Genomic DNA, 15,537 nt, shown 5'->3' on the forward strand with positions numbered 1-15,537 from the left:
TGACCTGAGCTGAAATCAAGAGTCGGATGCTCAACAAACTGAGTCACCCAGGTGCCCCAAATATAACTTGTATATACACTGGGAAACCAAAAATTTCAATGGACTCATTTAATGTAGTATTTGCTTTATTACAAGTGACTGGAACTGAACCCCAATATCTCTGAGGTATGCCTGCATATGAATATGTGTTGGTTAAGGCTTGGAATTAGGCAGATGTCTTGTACCCCCAATAGCCCGCTCCCGTGAGACTTGGCCTCTCCAGACACTTGCTCTCTTCCAGTTCTGGCCCTTGTTACTGTACATACCACGTCAGCCTGCCTTGGGAAACCTGAGCCCTCCAGGCCTGTGGACCCCAGCCAGTCCAGAATCACCTGCATGGCATCTAGGGTGGAGGGAGCACACCGTGCAAAATTCCTTCTGAGGAGGCAATTTAGACTGCCCACAGGCAGTCCCCATTTGGACTGGCTGCTGGATAGGGTCTATACCAATAATCGAGGCTCCCGGGTACGTCTTAGTGAAGGATACCCCGGCTGCCCACCAGACCCCATTCTGGAAGGGCAGTCCAGATTCCTCCAGCTGTAACTTCAGGGCGAATATGTGCACTTGCGTAGGTTCAGATTGGAATTCAGAAGATGCCGGCTACCTGGAACAGCCTTCTCTTTTGACCCAGCCTACCCCCACACCTGCCCTCTTCCAGTTCCCTGGCTACACAGAACTGTGTGGTGTGTGCAGGCCCAAACCACACCTTGTCAGCTGGCCTTAGCCTGTGGGGGCACTCCAGGCCTGTGGAGCTCCAGAATGAGCCTACAGGGAGGAGGGAGGCCCACTCCCCCAAAGCTTCCTGAGTCTGCAGCTTTAAACTGACAACAGCCCCAGTCTGGACTAGCTGTTTGATGGGGTATCGGCTTCTCCATCCAGCAAGTGTCTCTTACTGGAGGATATCCTGCACATCCCAACTCTGGCAAGGCAGTCCAGATTTCTCCAGCTCGGCCTTCAGGGAGAAAATGCGCATTTGTGTCGGTTACAGCTTGGGTTAGGCAGATGCACGTACTCTGGTGGTCCTGTCTCTCCCTATAGTTGCTCTGTTCTAGGTCCCTGGCTCCACTGGAACACATCTTGTCAGCTGCCTCCAGGCCTGCAGAGTTTCAGTCAGTTCCGAACCACCTGCAGAACCCCCGGGGTGGAGGGAACCCACCTCCCAAAACTCTTTCTGAGGCAGCAGCTTTAAGCTGGTGACATCAGTCCCCATTTGGAGCCGTTGCCTATGGGGTCCTGTGTTCGTTCACCAGTCATCAAGGCTCTCAGGTTTCTCATATTGGGGGATACCCTGGCAGCCCACCAGGCCCCTTCTTGGTAAGACAGTCCAGACTTCTACAGCGACCTTCAGGGGGAATATGTACGTTTTGTGCAAAATTAACTAGAAGGATGAGGAGGCCATGTGGTTTAAAACCAGACATGTACTGAAAGGTAAAATTTGGTGACAGCACTACAAAGGAAGGGCCAAGTCCTTGAGGCACTGTGAAGGAAAAATAATATAAGCTAGTAAAAACAGAAAGCCCAGTTAAAGAAATTATGGATTTGTGAGCTTTATGAAGGTCTACAAATAATTTAGTACTGTATTCCTTATGTCAAATAATGGCACAATGGTACTTAACCTTTCCTTGAGCTAAGATTCTCTTTGAAAAATATGAGAGAGGGATGCCTGGGTGGCTCAGTCAGTTAAGCACCTGCCTTCGGCTCAGGTCATGATCCCTGGGTCCTGGGATGGAAGCCCCGCATCAGGTTCCCTGCTCAATGGGGAGTCTGCTTCTCCCTCTGCCTGCCACTTCCCCTGTTTGTGCTCTCTCTCTCTGACAAATAAATAAAATCTTAAAAAAAAGAGAAAAATATGAGAGAAACTAGGTACCCTACTTCATTCTAAGAGTGGGCACTTAGCAAATGTTGGTGAGATTAAATTGTGTACATAGCGTTATGTCTTTTTTTGATTTTCCTTCACTGAATGGCATGGCTAACTTTCTTAACTTTGGTGGACACAATTATAGACCTCTTTGCTAGAAAAACAAACTCAGGGTTTCCTGTTAGGGGGAAAAAAAAAAGACCTATTGCACCTAACTTCCCTTCCTCCCAATGTTTTCCTGCAGTAATGTAAAAGATGTTAAAAATAAGAATGAAATCATAACAGTGCTACAGAAAGTGGCAGTGGCAGATTAGATATTTTGTGAAATTCTTCAAAGATAAGCAGATAGGATTGAACTGATGAAGAAGTCAAAATGCGGAAATTGTAGTCAGACCCACAAGAGATGAACGTGATTCATTCTGAGGGAGCCACAGATAAGGTTGGAGCTTCACTCATCACATTGTAAGTAATATTCCAAGCAAACGAGGTTCTTAATGCAGTTATTCAAGAAGATATTTGTTGGGAAAACAGATATACATGACTAAAAGGGAAATCAAGACCAGCCATCCCTACTAATCCATAGAATTCTTCATTTGTGGATTATGATTCCTGAATATTTGAGAAAAACCCAGAGCATGAAAGAGAAAGTCCAAGATTAATAAATTAAAACAACTGAGCCCTGAGAAACAGAGGTAATTTAGGGAGCAGAGGAGAACTTGAAAAAAATTCCAAGTAGGATTTTTTTTTTTTTTAAGATTTTATTTATTTGAGAGAAAGCGTGCACAAGTGGGGGCGGGGGCGTGGAGGGGCAGAGGGAGAGGGAGAAGCAGACTCCCTGCTAAGCAGGGAGCCCAACACGGGGATTGATCCCAGGATCCTGAGATCATGACCTGAGCCGAAGGCAGATGCCCAACCAACTGAGCCACCCAGGCGCCCCCCAAGTAGGATTCTTAAAGATTCAAGAATAGATTACATTCATAAAATAAGAAGTGGCCATTATGAAAAAGGAGCAATCAAATAGGAACGTATTCTTAGAAATAAAAAAAGAAGAACGGAGTTGCTGAAGACTAAATTAGTGTCTGGAAAATAAAATTTCCTAGGATGTAGAGAAATATTAAAAAGCTGGAAAACAGGTGAGAGAAGTTGAGCATGGAGGATAAATCCAGGAATTTCAAGTTCAAGAATACAATTTTCCTGAGTCAAAGACAAGTGTAAGCCAGATTTAATTAGACAGGAAAGAGATATACATGCCTAGCGTGTATCTAGTTCTAGTGAAATTTCAGAATTCCATGGATAAAAAGAATATCTTAAAAAGATTTAGAAGAAAAAAAAAAGAAAAGAAAGAAACACCACCAGATTACTTACTTTGGATTAGAATGATACCAATCAGACTTTTCATCAGCCGTCCTGTATGTTAGAAGACAACAGAATACTACATTCACATTCTGGGGCAAAATGATTTCAACCTGAGAATGTATACCTTGCTGACTGATAGGTAAGTGGAAGGGCAAAATACACACATATTTGGACATGGCATAATCAGAAAGCTTAGTGCTCAAGTATCTTTTAAAAAATTACTTCAAGAGGGGCGCCTGGGTGGCTCAGTCATTAAGTGTCTGCCTTCAGCTCAGGTCATGGTCCCAGGGTCCTGGGATCAAGTCCCACATCAGGCTCCCTGCTCAGCGGGAAGCCTGCCTCTCCCTCTCCCACTCCCCCTGCTTGTGTTCCTGCTCTTGCTATCTCTCTCTCTGTCAAATAAATAAATAAAATCTTTAAAAAAAATAAAAAAATCACTTCAAGAAAATGAAAAAAAATAGTATAAGAAAGAGGACATCATGCATTATAAGAGCAGGGAAAAATGTGAAATTTTAGAAAATCTAGGTATAAGTATAGCTCATAAAATTCATGCTAGTCACTAGAAGAACTAAAACCAGATATTTTTGACAGGATTGCCTCTGATGAACGGAAGTGGGTAGAAAGAACTTTTACCTTGTATTTTATACCCTTCTGTATTAATGAATTTATTTTTGTTTTAAATACAATCACTTGTAACAAAAATTTTAATAAAAAATTTAAAAGGCACTCCTACCCCAATCTAACAGTACTTATATTCTAAGTGTGTTGTCAGATTCCTTCTTTAGAAATTTTATTAGAAGATGAACTAGTTCATTTAGTATAGGATGGTTTTGGAACCAGTCTGGGGTGCTGCTGTTAAGACAGGTCTGCAAATAAAACATTTCGGAAAAATCCTTGATCAATTCAGCACACATACAAAAACAGTCAGATGTAGACTTATAAGAAAGATGACTTTCTTTTCTTCACAATAACCTGAAAGTGAATCTTGCAAATTAAAAAAACTTAAAAAAAAAATCCAAAACTTTCTTTCTGCTTCAAAAATTTTGTCTTGTGGTGTAAAGTGTGATTGTCCAATATGGTAGCCACCGGCCACATATGGCTGTTGAAACTCGACATGTATCTAGTTCAAACTGAGATGTGCTGTAAGGGTAAAATACACATCAGATTTCAAATACTTAAAAAAAAAAACTGAAAAATATCTCATTAATAATTTTTAAAATATTAATTACATGTTGAAGTGTTTTTTTTTCACAGCACTGGGTTAACTAAATTTTATTAGAATTAATTTTATGTTTATTTTAAAACCCATATGTGGTCCTTATTCGTGGCTTGCATTGTGTTTCTATTATTCAGTGCTGTTCTAAAGCATCAATATGTAGCACACATCCATTACTACTCAAAGGGGGTTTCTATAAAGAGAGTTTTGAAGGAGAAAACTCACATTTTGGCTTTCACTTGCCAAGACACTCCCCTGGCAATGAAGAAAGGATCAATGCTAGCAATATTAGAACAAGACAGAGTGAGAACAGGAAGTTGGGAGAAGAGGGAACATGACTGAATTCAGGGAGAAGGAATGCCATTTCTAATATAAAAAAGTTTGTTGGTTGAATGACTTCCAATAAAATGTTTGCTTCTAAGGCTTGTACTCTTTTAATACCATAAATTATTCTTTTTATAATCATATTCTCTTAATACTTTCTTTACGCAATGCCATTCTAGCTAGGAATTCTCTACCTACAATTTCCTCAGAACTTTTCTACATGTATATTGGTATTTTTTATGTTAGGGCATTTCCTACATTGATGTGGTAATTACAACATTATTTTAATCCTGTACAAAGGCCTCTATACGGATTCAAACTGCCCAAAGTGGGCAATACATTGCAGAACAGAAGTTATCTCAATCCTAGCAGTTATCTTTCAAACAATATTTATCCTCGTGTCAACTGAGCTTCTCCGACCCATCTGAAAAGATCACTTTTATCAGTAGAGGGAATTTGCATATTTCTCTGTAAAAGATGGATGATTAGCTTATTTCCTGAGGAATGTTACAGTGCATTTGTGTTCTCTTGTCACTATAGATCATTTCTCACTTGTGATTTTTTATTCTGTCATGAACTATGAAAAACAATTACAGTGTTTATCAACAGAGCAGCTCTGTGGAAGGTAAAAGACACAATTAAGTTGGGAGTGAGAGCTTTCTTTACAATAATCAAGAGATGGTAAAGGAAGAGAAATGGGGGATATTAAAAAAAAAATCCAGGGGTGCCTGGGTGGCTCAGTCGTTAGGCATCTGCCTTCTGATCGGGCCGTGGTCCCGGGGTTCTGGGATGGAGCCCTGCATTGCATGGGGCTCCCTGCTCAGCGGGAAGCCTGCTTCTCCCTCTCCCACTCCCCCTGCTTGTGTTCCCTCTCTGGCTGTGTGTTTCTCTGTCAAATAAATAAATAAATAAAATCTTAAAAAAAAATCCAGAAACAATAGAAAGTAGGAGTCCTTTTAGCCACTGCCAGTATTAAAAGATGATATTAGGGAAAGGTTGTGAATGCTTCTACTTTTACATTCTATCAACCCTGTATAAGGCTATTGTTGGGGTCAAACACCTTAATAATTGCATTAGGGATGGACAATTAGTTCAGCGATTAGCAAATAGGTCCTTTATCAATGTTTGTTAAGTAAGTAAGAAAATTCATGACTTATGGTTCTATTTTCTACTTCTATTTTCAAATCTCATGACTTAGCATAAGATGTTATGGTCTCGTTACTAAAATGGCTGGCCACTTTACAGAGAGAGTAATTTGTCCTTTGTTCTCGCTGCTATAGATGTTTTTCCCCTTCTCAGGTTGAGAATGAAGCCAGATCTTGCATTTCTTTGCCTACATGCCTTTTGTGTTGCAGGAGGAAGCAGCAGTTGCCAGGCAAGAGAACACAACTTTCTCCTTCTCAGGCTTTTTTTTTTTTTTTTTTTTGCAATAGCTTTGGCTCAGGGAGAATTATGTAGAAAGTGATAGAGGTAAATGCTTGAAGTTTACAGGAGAAAGCTGTGGAATCCAAGGGGAGAGGAAGATTCCTGAGACTAAGAGATGGGGCAGGGTTCTAGGAGGGTTTCTGGTTTATAGGCATCACCCCAGGAAGGGGACGGGACAATGTCAGGATGGCGAAATCCCAGTTTGTGGCCTTGGAAGCCATGCACAGATGTCCTCTGCCTACCTTCAGGACACCATGTGGGAATGAATGGACAGTGTGTTTATTGGAGACCAGGGTGGACAGCAGCCTAGACTAGGACCCTTATCCAACTCTTCCCACCAATTACATTCTGGGACCTTTAGTAATACCTGAGAAGGTGAAGAACCCTACCAATGAATGAGACTGAATTTCCCACCAACTGGATGGTTAAAGGCTCAGTGTGGGATAAGATTGTTTAGAATACATTTCAGGCTAAATGCAATGGTATCATTCATGAAAGTGCTTGCTTGGACAATGACCAGTCCGTAGCATGAAATGAAAAGTTGTTCACCAAACATGAGAACTAGATGTGACTCCTATGTTCATCTAGTCCAGACTCTTCATTTTTAGATTACGAAACCAAGGTTTAAGACTTAAAATAACTTGTTCCAAGTTGTTGGTCTGAAGCCAGTGCAGAGCTGAGGCAGGGTGTCATCAACCTTCAGCTCACTTTTCTTTCTAGTTTGTCACTTGAGAAATTCAGATCTATTTGTGGTGATTAAATACATTATTATTTCATCATGGCCATGAAAAGTTCTCATCAAAGTAAATCTCTTACTTTTAAGATAAAATAAAGAAATCGGAACTATAAAAGTATCTAGGTCTGATGATGGTAGAGGTAAAAAAGAAGAAACGTGGCTGCCTGGAATTTCCAGTTATTTCCCATTATAGAAGTTGTGGGGGAAATGACCTGAGCTACCATTACAGGAGTTGATATTACAGGTTCTGAGCATGAAATGCCTCTCTCTAAGGCAGTTTCAATACAGCTATGTGTTAACACACACACATACACATACAGAAATCTGTTAGCTACCAAACACTGGGTAGGAGTTTCTTTTCAGGAGTGTGTACATGTTTGTATTCAATCTACTTAACAGCTAAAGAGATGATTTATTTATACCTTCTAATTGGGTCTTACTTCCTAAGAAGCATCCTACATGATACTACTTCTAGTTTAATTGTCCTCATTTTCCAGTCTTCTTTAATCTATGTCTTTGGCACACATTGTAACCTTTTGCTCTTTGCAGGAAAAAGGCTGATTGGAGTTCGATTTCTTCTTTCTTTCTAGACATCCGTGCCAGAGAGTGTAACTATCCTTTGCAGAAGAGCCTCCTTCTAGCCGAGAATGAGAAGCCTGCACTACAATGAAGAGGGTAACCATCTGGAGACCTAACCAGGTAACCTGGGGCTCATCCTTCAGTCCCTGAGTCTCTATGAGCTCAGACCCTGCTCTAGACAGGCTCGAAAGGAAGGGTGTGGGGAGGGTGATGTCCACACGGTGAAAGCCTGTCCTTCGAATGAGGCATCACTGAGAGATGCTGTGTCCCAGAAGGTTGATCCGGTGTGTCCGCCCTTAGCCAGCCATCTATTCAGATGTTCCGATAGGGGTCCCTGTGCCAGCAGGGCCCGTGGCGGAGGAGGATAAACAGCAGCACCACTAGGACACCAGACACCAGGCAAAAGGCAACGGCAAGGGCGACCCTTAGAACTGTGGAAAAATTGGAAGAGCAATAATGTAAAATTAATGGTTTAGGAAAATATAAAGATTGTAAAATTAATAGGTGAGGAAAATAGGAAGAGCACACATCAGTGCCTTGATTGTGAACTTCAGTGGCATTTCTGAAGCAAGCTTGAAATCAGCATAGTGTTTTTTTTTTTTTTTTAAAGATTTTATTTATTTGACAGAGAGAGATACAGCGGGAGAGGGAACACAAGCAGGGAGAGGGGGAAGCAGGTTTCCCACTGAGCAGGGAGCCTGATGCAGGGCTGGATCCCAGGACCCTGAGACCGTGACCTGGCCAAAGTCAGATGCTTAACTGATGAGCCACCCAGGCGCCCCCGCCCCCGGCCTTTCTTTTTTTTTTGATTAAAGTTTTTCTAAGGTCCTTTCCCAGCATTAACTTCATGCATTTTTATACAGTTAAAATGATCAACTGCTCATGGTCTCAGGGTCAAAGGAAATACTATCATTAATTAGGTCTAAAAGAAATGGAAAAGCATCTTCTAGTTTCTGAATATGATTTTCAGTAAATATCTTTTAGAGAGGAAACCTTGAGTACCTGTTAACAGTGGCAAGCATTTTTGGGATGTGTACTATTGCTAATCTGTACCTTTATTTATACATATCCCTTTGAGAGCTGACCAGTCATGGAAAGATATAGGGGGTCACTTTTTATGAGATGCTATTCATTATTTTATCTGGAAAATTACCTTACACACGCACACACACACACACACACACATCGCAAATATAAATTTGTACCACCTCTAAATGTATGTCTGATCTTCCCTAAAAATAAAGGATTGCTTGTTGGCTTAGACAGTAGGAGAGCAAACATCTCTCTGATCCTGGCAGCTCTGTCTACAGAAGCCCTAGTGCTCCATGGAACACAGTTGAAAAATCACTTATTTCACCTAACCTTATCATTACAGAGACGAAAAAAAAAAAAGTAGAGGGATTAGATAATTTGGCTAAGGATAAGCAAATAATTGTATTTGGGTTGGAATATGTGGGCTTATCAGTCTCATGATTTTAAAAACCATCTGTTCACTAATGACTTCCAAATTTAAATCTTCCCCAAACTCAAGACTCATATATCCAACTGTGTACTTGACCTATTCCCTTGGACATCTAATAGGCATTTTAATCTTAGCAAGTCCAAAAACTAAACTCCTGATTCCCTTGTGCCCTCCCCTACCCCAAACTCTGTTCTCCCTGCAGCCTTCCCCATTTCATTTGATGGAAACTTCCTTCTTCTAGCATCTCAGCCCCAAAGTCTTGAAAATTCCTTGACTCCTCTCTTTCTCTCACATTCTATAATCAATCTGTCAGGAAATCCTGTTGGTTCTACCAAAAACTATACCCAGAAACCAGGGATTTCTCCCCTTCTCTGCCACCGCCCTGTTTTGAACCATAATCAACTTTTGCCAGAATTATTACAACATCCTCCTGACTTGTTCCCTAGTGTCTATCCTTTCTCCCCTACAATCTGTTTTCAACACAGCAGCCAAATGACCTCAAGTCAAATCATGACACTCCTCTACTTAAAACAAAGTCTGCAATGAATGCTCATCTCACTCAGAATGAAAGCCAAAGTCCTAATGATAACAGTTTAAGAGACTCTATATCATCTGGCCTGATTAACCTCTTGGAGTTCCTCTCCTACCACTCTCCCTTCACTTACTCTTTTGTCCACATGGGCCTTCTTGTTCTTCCTTAGACATGCCAGAAACACACCCATTTACTGCCTTTGCTGTAGTTGCTACCACCGCCTAGATGCTCTGCTCATGAATCTCTGTATTAGCTAACTCCATCAGCTTCTTTGCTCAAATCTCATCTTTTTCTATTTTTTAGATTTATTTATTTGAAAGAGAGAGAGAGCAAGCAGGGGAAGGGCAGAAGGAAAGAATCTGAAGCAGACTCCCCACTCAAACTGGAGCTTGATGTGGGGCTCGATCCTACAACCCTGAGATCAGGACCTCAAGCTGAAATCAAAAGTCAGATGCCTAACCAACTGAGCCACCCAGGCGCTCCTTAAATTTCATCTTCTCAGTGAGGGCTTTCTTTTTAAAGATGCAACCAATATGCCCCTTCCCCACACCCACCCCCAGCTTGGCACTTGGGATTCTCACCTTCCAAAGTATTTATTTATTATGTTTATTATTTATTACCCATCCCTCTCTCCCTCTAATAGAATATAAGCTTCATGAAGGCAGAAATCTTTGTCTTTTTTGTTCCTGAATGTATCCCAGGCACTTAGAATAGTACCTGGCACATAGCAGGTGCTCAATAAATACTTGTGGAAAGAATTAATGATCTAGAATTCACAGGTTCTCAATTCTTAGTTCAGTGCTTTTCTCATGATGTCAGGATGCCTCTTAGCATCATGAGAAGGTGAATATTAATAAAATTAGATCCTGGTGGACAGGTGCCATTACCACTGTGAGTTAATATAAAGGTGGAGGGAACTGAACAGACTTGAGGAAGGAAGGAAAGGAATAAATGGAAACGAGGGAAGAAGGCAGAGACTAATGAATCTTTAAAATTAATGTTCATTAATGTTCATGGGTGACTTTCTGTATCTGGAAATTTATTTTCAATTTTTTTTTTATTGGCTCTGTTGTCATAGTAGTCCCATGGAATATGCTTTCTCAATCTTTTTTCCTCCTTCATTCTTTCCCAGACATGCAGTGGGCACACACCATATGCTAGGCCACCTATTGGCCTAACCCAGTTTTGGGTTCTGGGGTTCCATGATCCCTGCTTTTGGGATCATCAAAATCTAGTGGGAGAACCAGATAGACAATTATGAGGTCATGTGATAAATAGTAAAATAAAAGTGTAAAAGACTTGCCATTGGAGTAGAGAAAAAGCTGAGATTAATACAAAGCTTTCTATTTAGAAGAGAAAGAGGTTGGAAAGCCTTCTCAGAAAATGCTTAAGATTTGAGCTGGACTTTGAAGTAAATAAGAGTTTGCCGTGAGACAGAATGAGTTGCACAAGAGTGCCAATGAGCAGCTGCCCGTGGCTGGAGGATAGCTCCTGGTGAGTTGAGACCAGAGAGGTAGGTTGGGGCCTAGGTCTTTGAAGGTCTGGTTTGTCATGGGGCACGTGGAAATCATCAAGTATGACCCATGGAAGTGACTTGGCCCAATTTGTGTTTACAACAAGAAAACAACTGCAGAGAAAGATAGGGTGGTGGAGACACTCTAGGCCTGCTGACTATAGATATGCCTTTGACAAGATACTGAGGGCTTAGCACTGGACGTGTGGTCCTGACGATGCGGATGAGGGAATTCTAGCATACTCCTGAAGTAGAACCGACAGGCTCCGTCGTGGACTAAATGTACTGGTCAAGGAGAAGTGGAATCACGGCCACTCATGGGTTCTAGTTTGGGTGAAGAAGATGATTAGGCTACGAACTGAGATTGGAAGCACATTAAAAAGGATCAGTTTGGAGTGGAGGAGACAATAAATTTCATTTCAAATGTAGGCTTATTATCCTCGTAGAAAGGGTCAGTAGGTAGCTGGAAAAAACAGGTCTTCTGTATGGAGACATGGAAATAAGGATTGTAGGTGTAGAAGATGAGACCTGGGTAATAGTGGCCCATGGGAAGGGTGGAGTGAGGGCACCAGGGACCTGATCATTTAGGGAGCTGGAGGAAGGTATGAGTCTGAGGACATAGAAGATACTCAGGAGAGATTCTCTCTCTCCCTCCCTCCTTAATTTTTTAAATTACACACTACCTTGTACTGTGAAGGATTTTGTGAGTTTGACAGAGTAATGTTCTAGAATCTGAGAAAAAGAGGGAGTGATCCATCGTATCTACTACAAAGAGACAGTGCTGGAAATGACTGAAAGCCCTCTTACCACATGGGAACACGAGAAGGCTGCTGAAGGCAGTGTGAATCAGCACTACTTTTCTGAAAACTATTTTGGCAATAAGTATTAATCACCATATATTACATAATTTGTTTTGGTGTAGTGTTCCATGATTCATTGTTTGTTCATAACACCCAGTGCTCCATGCAGAATGTGCCCTCCTCAATACCCATCACCAGGCTAACCCATCCCCCCACCCTCCTCCCCTCTAGAACCCTCAGTTTGTTTTTCAGAGTCCATCATCTCTCCTGGTTCGTCTCCCCCTCTGACTTACTCCCCTTCATTCTTCCTCTCCTGCTATCTTCTTCTTTTTCTTTTTTCTTAACATATGTTGCGTTATTTGTTTCAGAAGTACAGATCTGTGATTCAACAGTCTTGCACAATTCACAGCGCTCACCGTAGCACATATCTTCCCTAATGTCCATCACCCAGCTATTTTGGCAATAAGTATTAAAAGCCTCTTCCTCTTGCTGTTACTCCCCAAGTCCTGTCTACACTTCCTCTTTCCTCTTTGAATAAGTCTGCCCTCACTCTCATCCTTGGATGATTGCAACAGCCTTCCAGCCATGCTCCCTGCCCGAAGTCCCACTGCTCCCCAGTCCACGTTCCCCGTGAGGGCAGAGGTCTTTCTAAAACAAGAAGCCTGTCCCGTCATAGGTCCTCTGCCTGAAACCTTTCTTTTTTTTTAAAAGATTTTATTTACTTGAGAGAGAGTGAGGGAGAGGGAGCAGGGGGAGGGGCAGGAGAGGGAGATGCAGACTCCCCGCTGAGCAGGAAGCCTGACGCGGGGCTCGATCCCAGGACGCTGGGATCATGACCTTAACCGACTGAGTCACCCAGGTGCTCCTATCTGCCTAAAACCTTTTAATGGCCAGAGCTACTCAACTTGACCCGAGACACTTAATGCCCACCTCCTCAGCATCTTCGCGCTCTAACCAGACATACTCCTTCTAATTCCTAAAATGCCCCATGCTGTCTCTAGCCTTTGGTCTTCTCCACATTTTCTTGTTTGTAACATTTTCATCTTTCCTCACCTCCACTCACCCAGTTAATTCTTTCTCTCTTTCAGGCTTTGGTTTAAACATCACCCCCTTTGAAATGTCTTCTCTGACCTTTTAGACTTAAGCGAATTGCCTTTCCCGTATGTCCTTTATTACAGTATTCACCATACTTAAAACCATTAGGGCTTGTTTAATTCTGTATCCCCTGTCCTCCTCGCCTGCCTCCCTCCCCAACCTCGCCAAGGGGTCTAGGTCACAGGGGAACAATTTTCTTGTCTTGCTGCTGTTTCCTCAGCAGACTTAATGCTTCCTCTTGCTAACCTAATGTTCCTATTAGGCACATAATAGGTACTCAAAAAATAGCTACTGTTTATTAAATATTCATATTCTTTGATCCACTAATTTAATTTTGGGGAATTTTGTCCCAGGGGGATGGTCAACAAGCCAGTGTAGGATGGAAAAGGAAGATGATACAGTAGAACTATGGTGTTTACGAGTGTGAGGCTTGAAATCCTGACCCTACCACTTGTGGCATGTTATTTTCTGAGGCTCAGTTTTCTTCTCTGTAAAATGGGGATATGTGATATTGGTAGGAAAATGAAGACAGGTTGCTGAATTAGGCACCAATGACTTTCAAAAGGGATGTTTCCAAAGAGAGATGGAGGGAAGAACGTCATTTTTTTGAAAAGTTCAGGAGAGAGAGAGAGATGAGGAAATACAGAATGTAAATGATTAGTTCAAGAAAATTGGGATTGAAGAGTGAGAGCAGGTGCTTGAAGCTGTTCTTTGATGAGAGATTTGGGCATGTTCCTAAGCCAGTGCAGAGGAAGAAAATGAAGCTAAGATTCATCGAGGTCCCAGGAGATGAGGGGTGGGATCATACGCATGAGGAAAGGAGTTAGGTAACTCAAGGAGGAACATGTTTTCCTGAGGGGCAGCAGAAAAGGCAGGTTCGGGCTACTAAGATATTTTGAGGTAGTGACAGGAGAACCTAAAAGACTTTTCAATGGACTATCTTGCTCTTCTCAGGATATCTCATAAGAATTAAAGAAGCCAAGATGGAATTAAAAGTTTGGGGGAAAATAACAAGGCTTTCCTGTAGAATACAGGAAAAGAGTCCAGTAAGGGTGAATATGTTTGCCAAGCAGTGTTGAAAGATCCAGCTGGGGTTGGAATAGAAATTTCAATATTCCTAATTTGCGGTGGTAACAACAGGCTTCTGCTTCACTCAGCCGATCAGAATGCAGAAACTGTGTGGTTGGTTTAATCTAGGTTGGATATTGCTGTGGTGGGCAGGGTATGGGATGGACCACTCTTGTGATGTCAGAACTGCCTAGATGAGGACAGAAGCGGGAGTGAGGAGTGAGTTGGTATATACCAAAGCAAGTTCCCAATGTCATTAATGAATGAGGACACACGTCCTGGGAAACTGATGATAGTGGCAACAAGAATGAGAAACAGGTGCTGTGATTGGCCTTTGCTCTGAGGGAAGGGAGGTGCTGGAAGGGGTATCATGGAACAGGGGCTCTAAATAGCAATGGGGGAACAAGAGAATGCCAAGGTAACTATGTGGAAAACAGACCACATAACAGACATATTGGCAGATACGTATGTGTATGTAGTCACTGACTGGGTCTTTATAGTACAGTCACATTTGAGGCTCATTCATAGCCTTTCTCCCCTATTTATTGAACAGTTGGGTTCTAGGCTTCTGATATCTGGGTCCAGCCATGAGGAAGTCAGGCTAAGTATGAAGGGCTGAACATTTATTTATTTATTTTTAAAGGTTTATTTATTTTTAGAGAGAGAGACAGAGGGGTGGATAGGGGCAGATGGAGAGGGAGAGATAGAATCTTAAACAGATGCACTGCTGAGCGGGGAGCCCGGCTTGGGGTTGGATCTCACAATCCTGAGATCATGACCTGAGCCAAAATCAAGAGTGGGACGCTTAACCGACTGAACCACCCAGACACCCCGGGGCTGAACATTTATTCAATTAGTAAATTTTGACTGAAGGTACCAGGTTCTAGGCATTGTCTGAAGATTCAAGGAGGAAAAAGGTCTGGATCTTGCCTTGGGCATGTGCATATTTACTGCAGAGTCTCAGCTTTACAAAGATTATAAGGGGAAACTAGAGCTTCCCACCAGTAATTCTCCTTCCCACTAAATATGTGATGTTGGAGATTGAGAGAGGGTTTGGGAGAGGGCTAGCAAAGAAAGTCTGACAGTGTCAGTAAAATTTTGGAATTAAGGAAGTATTTTCTAATTTTTTTTAAAGATTTTATTTAATTATTTGAGAGAGAGAGAGAGAAGCTGGGGGAGTAGCAGAGGGAGAGGGAGAAGCAGACTCCCCACTGAGCAGGGAGCCCAATGCGGGGCTTGATCCCAGCACCCTGGAATCATGACCTGAGCTGCAGGCAGATGCTTAACGATAGAGCCACTCAAGAAAGTCCCAAGAAAGTATTTTCTAAAGAAAGAATTTTATCATTTTCAAGTAACATAGTATGGAACTTGGACTTATGAATTTCCCAGCAAAGATTCTGCTTAATTTAGTTGATAGGAGAATGAAACTGATTGGGTCTACCAGCACTGGTGAATAACACTGCTTACAGGTATGGGTAGGATTTCATGGGTGGTGGGGTTGCCAGGCATTCTGCGTGTCCAAGATATGTCCTGT

At 42.0% G+C, this 15,537-nt stretch overlaps 1 protein-coding gene across 1 annotated transcript in view; it reads right to left on the minus strand.

The window, feature by feature from the left end:
* Positions 1-5,361: 5,361 nt before the first annotated feature.
* The window catches only part of ACP3 (acid phosphatase 3), a 46,307-nt gene continuing 36,131 nt past the window's right edge, over positions 5,362-15,537 (minus strand). Inside the window, exon 11 of the mRNA XM_025882215.2 lies at positions 5,362-7,964. Within this exon, the coding sequence (XP_025738000.1) occupies positions 7,846-7,964 (119 nt within the window). The 3' untranslated portion in view covers positions 5,362-7,845. The remainder of the gene's footprint in view (positions 7,965-15,537) is intronic.

The sequence above is a fragment of the Callorhinus ursinus genome, unplaced genomic scaffold (genome assembly GCF_003265705.2).
Source record: "Callorhinus ursinus isolate GAN/ISIS: 27379988/994484 unplaced genomic scaffold, GSC_fseal_2.0 scaffold1, whole genome shotgun sequence".
Taxonomy (NCBI): Eukaryota; Metazoa; Chordata; class Mammalia; order Carnivora; family Otariidae; genus Callorhinus; species Callorhinus ursinus.